The sequence below is a fragment of the Puntigrus tetrazona genome, unplaced genomic scaffold (genome assembly GCF_018831695.1).
Source record: "Puntigrus tetrazona isolate hp1 unplaced genomic scaffold, ASM1883169v1 S000000095, whole genome shotgun sequence".
NCBI lineage: Eukaryota > Metazoa > Chordata > Actinopteri > Cypriniformes > Cyprinidae > Puntigrus > Puntigrus tetrazona.
The window spans coordinates 340561-346150 of record NW_025047772.1 but is presented as its reverse complement, the minus strand read 5'-3'; the positions used below and the strand labels follow the sequence as shown (position 1 = coordinate 346150).

General features: G+C 38.7%; 1 protein-coding gene across 1 annotated transcript; it reads left to right on the top strand.

Annotated features, from left to right (window-relative positions):
• Window positions 1-949: 949 nt before the first annotated feature.
• On the top strand, window positions 950-4906 carry LOC122332499 (membrane-spanning 4-domains subfamily A member 4A-like). Its single transcript, XM_043229818.1, has 4 exons — window positions 950-1909; window positions 2326-2442; window positions 2649-2720; window positions 3477-4906. Exons 1-4 carry the CDS (start codon window positions 1838-1840, stop codon window positions 3555-3557), a joined length of 342 nt encoding a protein of 113 aa, XP_043085753.1. The 5' UTR covers window positions 950-1837; the 3' UTR covers window positions 3558-4906.
• The last annotated feature ends 684 nt before the right edge of the window (window positions 4907-5590 follow it).

Sequence of the window (5590 nt, the reverse complement as noted above, 5' to 3'; positions counted from 1 at the left end):
CCAGACGCAAAAAACCTAAGTGCTGTGCACAGAATGTTTTCTATGCTAAGCGCAGAACCTCAGTTTGTGACATTTGCGATTATGCAGTTTTAAAAGACGTGTTATATAAACAAAGGAATCTTTTGAAAAACGATAACGCTCTTTCAAATATTCATTAGGGTATGTTAACACGTCAATACGTGGTCTTATAACCCTCTCCCGACGAAAAAAACCTCGTATAAGTTGTGCTTCTACGTCCACAGGATCTTCCTCAAAAGGGCACGCCATGCTCACCAACCTTCTGAAACGAAGTTACTCTGAAACATAACCTGCTCCCGAGCAGAGTCTTCAGAGAGTCAGTTGCTATGGTTACATACATACCCAGAAAGTTACCTCCGTTTTTGGAACCAAAAGATGAGGTTATCCACGAACTTACCCTTAAACATACCCAGGTGTGTCACATAACCTGCTTTCTGGAATAACCCCCAGTTGTGCAAATGTCTATAAATTATACCAATTTGGAAACTATTCCTGCCTGGCAAAATAAATGTTAATCTTGGTTAAACTTCAATCACTTCAATTTTAAACTGAAATCACTTTTCTAGTAGGTTAGTGACTTCTGAGGTTTTCCTCATTGTTGGCGTGCTACGGTGAGTCAGATCAATGATCGATGGATGGAGACGTCTTGAGATCTTGACTTCTGGCCACCAAACTGGCTTAGCATGCTATTACTTGGGGAACGCATAAAAATTACTCTTTTTCAGTCTATTGAGGAGATGGCTGCTTTAAGGTAAGTGATCTATGGGGTAGCCTCTGACTAAGACCTGGACTAGACCTGATGTGTCGTGAGTCTGTTCTGACCAAACAAGGTCTCTAAGCGACCCAGACTCCTAACGAACAATAAGTAGAAACTAGGAAATATTATAGTTAATTAATGATCCAAATTTAATCACAAATATAACTAAAATCACGAAAGATTGGAGTCAGATAAAATTATGTATAAGATTAATAAATATTAATAAATATTAGTGGATTCTGTTCTGCAGGAAAAGGGGGACCCTTACATATTTATCTCATTTTAAGTTCTTGTAATTAGATCTAAAGAAGTTTTTTAGAGATTTTCCTTTCAGGTGAATAAGATAAAACTTTATTTAGTTGTATGTTTCTTTAAAAGCTCTTTCAACTAAATAAGTGCTTTTATCTCAACAGATTAATTGAGGTCTACCCCGACTCAATATTAAATCTATCACTTTTATAGTTCTTGTTGCAGTTGTTTCTTTTTCTCAAGATTTTACTCATGTGTCCAGAAAATCCTTCTATTAGTATCCTTCTATTATCTGATAAGACTTTGCTCCGTAAGTCTTATTTTTTCTCATTTATCTATCTCTCCATGCTCTCTCTGTTTCTGTGTCATCTGTGGTATGTTCAGTTTGATGAACTACTACTAGATCTCACTCTTTTATTAGATCTAAATGTCCTTCACAGCTCACTGTACTAAACAGGCTTTCTATTCAATGAAGTTTACATTCAAACATACTTTATCTGCTGTTCTGTTATTAAAATAACTTGAGCTTTGAACTTTTTTAGTTTCATAAGCCTTTAAAACAGACATTACTTCTGTGAACGGAGCTGTACCAGGATCAGAACCTCTTTCCTTAATTCTCTTTTCTGATGGAAAAACATTAGTATTAACATCGTTGGATGAGTTATCCTGAAACGTTACATTTATTTTGAAAAAGGCATGTATCGTTAACTTTTTCCAGGCCAAACATCACGTGCGATCAGGAGCTAAAAGATAGAAACACAGGCTGTGTCTACACTGCAAGTCAACAGATCTGATCTTTTGAACGCTCTTTACATGAACTTTAGTCACGACTGGTGTCTGATATCTGTGTTTACATCATTCCCAAGGGATTGCTTCATGCACAAGGTAGACAGTCGGCTTCTGAACGGCCGTGTTATTAATATCATTTCTATATTTCACGTCGAGTGGCCGTTATTATTTCCCAGCATGGAAGACAGTTGTCATGGATGTTTTGCAGCACATCCTGCACACTTGATAAAAATGTACTTAAATATGCATATGCGTATTTATATTACTGAAAGGGATAGTTTCTGTCTTTTACTTTCGTCTGAAGCATCCTAAGTAGGTGACTTTCTTGTTTTTAGACAAATCCAGTAGAAGTTATAATAAACACTGTTTCTGATCAAAAAAATGTGTTTATTATAACTACGACTGGATTCATCTGCAAGAAGAAAGTCACCTACACTTAGGATGCTTCCAACATAATTTTTGGGCAAACTATGCCTATATTTAAGAGGGTTTAATGTTGATTTTCCTCTCAGACTCTCTTAAAGGGAATCAGAGGTGTGTTGCTGATATTCTCCGTGCTTGAGTTCATCATCTCCATCTGTCTGTCAGCGTTCGCCTGTAAAGCCGACGCCTGCTGCTGTCCTCCTCAGGTGAGTCGTGAGTCAAATCAGGACTTCCCCTCACCAGCTCAAATGCTACGTTACAATACAGTATTTACAATCTTGCTTTTCCTTCCTTAAATTCCTCCTAAAAGCGAGTCTTCTGCTACAGTGAGCTTTCTAAAGCTGAACTACTGAAAGCAGTGTATGGCATCTCACAGTAAAAGGCATAAAACACTACTGTATTTCTTCCAAAGGTGCAGTTTGCTCAGGTTTTACCTCCACAGTCATCTGATGTGGTTCGTTTCCAGGATCTGAACAGATCAGAGGTAAGAGACGCTGGAGCACCACTTTAGACTTTTAATTGAAATAAAAAAAAGCATGACTTGAATTTCAGAAAGCATTATTCACTTTCGAGGAGCCTCCGATGTTCTTCTGAGCAGATTCAGTCACTCTTAACACAACGCAGGAAAATCTGACCAGATAATCCTCACAACCACGAGATGATCGGGAAATAACCTAGGATTGTCAGAAATCAGCTCAAAATCAGCCCAATATTAAGTAAAGATCATGTTTCAGAGGAGAGGAGCATTTTCAGATTTGGATGAAAGCTTACGAAGGCAAACTAATATTTTGAAGATTTCTCACTGCAAAAATTTCAACATGAGCTAATCAAATAAATACAGTTCGTTTTGATTTCATGATTATATCCTGCGTGGAGCTTAAAGGTTATAAATACCTTGTGTTTTGATCTGGTTTTATCTAAAGAAGATCTAACAACGGGATTGTTTATTACGCCGTTTTAGTCAATGACTGGGAGACTTGAATGTTTTATTGAAGGTTTATGTACATTTGATTAACAGAAACTGGTAAACTTTTCCTCGTGACGGCTCTAGTGAACATTTTTTTTGCACCCTTAAAATTTAATATTTTCAAAAAGTGATTTTCAAAAAGTGTCCTGTCCCAAACCCTACATCAATGTAAATCTTATTTCTTCGTGTGTATAAATCTCTATTTATTTATGACAACAAGTAATCAAGCAATAAATCTAATCATATAGCGCTTATTTTTTTCTTTTCTTGCAGATACCCGTGACCAGCAGCTCTTTCATTCATCAACATCCTGCAGACGTTTCTCCACAATACACTGAAAGCAAATATGAATAAGTGTTCCCTCAAAAAAAATAAGGGAACGTACAGGACATGTTCAAAAAATTTCCATATATGGGAATCTATACTGAAGTATATTCATGGACCATGTATGAATATAATTTGAGGAATTTAACATTTTTACAAGAAACAGCTTAATTGAAAAACTAAATTTCTCCTTGTTTTATATAGCTGAAAACATTAATAAACATTTCTATCACTTTGTAATATATCACTATAATATATATTTTTTTTCTAGGCTGTGTGTGTATACACTTCAAACTATCATACTGTATCAAATCTACATATTATAAATACATTATATAAGTAAATATATATTTGCTCGTCCCGCTCTGATACACATTAAAGGTATAGTTCACCTAAAAAGGAATATTCTGTCATTAATTACTCGTCTTCAAAACCCAGAAGGTCTTTGTTGATCTTCAGAACACAACGGGGCCTTTCACACCACAGGAACCTTTTTTATAGACCCTGAACTAATGGTGGAGCTACCCACATTTTAGCACGTTCACAGGAACTAGGAACGGTTTTAGTTCCAGGTGCTCAACTAAATTAGCTCTGAACACTTCTTTATGAGATATCACATCAAACGCACATAAAACAGAAAAGGTTTGGTTGAACATGGTGGTTTTTGAACAATTTGATATTGTTTAGGTATTAATACCGTATGTACACGTCCAGTGCTACTGTATCATGTAACAGGTTCTAGTGCGTACTAACAATAAGATCCCTTCAGGTACAAAAGTGCACTGCCGAAGCCTCTGAGACCGCCGAAGCCTCTGAGACCGCCGATGCCTCTGAGACCGCCGATGCCTCTGAGACCGCCGAAGCCTCTCAGACCGCCGAAGCCTCTCCTGCCGAAGCCCTTCACATTGATGAACCGCTACTTTCTCTCAGACTAGCACTACTTCTGAGATGACACTGCCTCTGAAACTGATGCTGCCTGATAGACCTGCACTGTCTCTCAGACTAACACTGCCTTTCAGTTTGTCACCGTCTCTGAGACCAGCACAGACTTTCAGACCAGAACTGCCTATGAAGCTAACTCTGTCTCTGAGACTGACACTCTCTCTAAAACTGGCGCTGCCTCATAGACCAGCACTGCCTCTCAGACGGACACTGCAAGTCAGAATGACACTACAACTCAGTCCGACACTGCCTCAGTCTGACTCCACCTCCAATGCTTCTCAGACTGCCATTGTCTCAGAGACTGTCATTAAAACAGAAACTGCTGCTGTCTCTGAGGCAGCCCCTGAACATCAGACTGTCTCTAAACTGCCATTGGATCTGATACAGTTACTGCTTCTCAGCCATCAGCCATCCACTGTCTCTAAGACTACCCCTTCCTGAAGACCTGAGCTGTATTTAACTTCCACCGTTTGTCCTACTGTCTGTATAATGCATTTAAAAAATAAAAAAAATACATATATTACAAATACTTTGTACTGTTCTCTGTGGGAGTGGTGCAGTGAAGTGCACAGCAAGCGTTAAAGTGATTCCACAGTGAATAGCAATGCTTTGTTATTTTATGTATATTCTTTTGAAAAGACGGTTCACGGATTTGCTTTTTATGATTTTTTCTATTGAGGAAATGGCTGCATTAAGGTAAGCAATCTACGGGGTAGCCTCTGACTAAGACCTCTAAGGTCTCTAAATGACCCAGACTCCTAACGAATGATAAGTCGAAACAATCTAATATTATAGTTAATTAATGATCCAAATTTAATCACAACTAGAGGGATCAGCAGTTACATTTATATAAATATAACTAATCTCCCCAGACAATTCCTCTAGCTCTTCCGGGGGAACACCAAGGCGCTCCCAGACCAGCCGAGAGACATAGTGTCCTAGGTCTTCCCCAGGGCCTCCTCCTGGTGGGACATGCCGGAAAAGAGGCCCGAGCCACCTCAGCTGGCCTCTCTCAATGTGCAGTGGGTCTACTCCAAGTTTCTCCCGAGTGACTGAACTCCTCACCCTATCTCTAAGGGAGCTCCCAGCCACCCTACGGAGAAAACTCATTTCAGCCGCTT

What these genes read in the sequence shown, in the direction of transcription:
- LOC122332499 (XM_043229818.1), top strand. Translation starts at nt 1,838, where the DNA reads ATGAACTTTAGTCACGACTGGTGTCTGATATCTGTGTTTACATCATTC. An exon ending in CCTGCTGCTGTCCTCCTCAG is followed by an intron (nt 2,443 to 2,648) that starts GTGAGTCGTGAG and finishes TTTCTTCCAAAG; the next exon opens with GTGCAGTTTGCTCAGGTTTT. An exon ending in AGGATCTGAACAGATCAGAG is followed by an intron (nt 2,721 to 3,476) that starts GTAAGAGACGCT and finishes CTTTTCTTGCAG; the next exon opens with ATACCCGTGACCAGCAGCTC.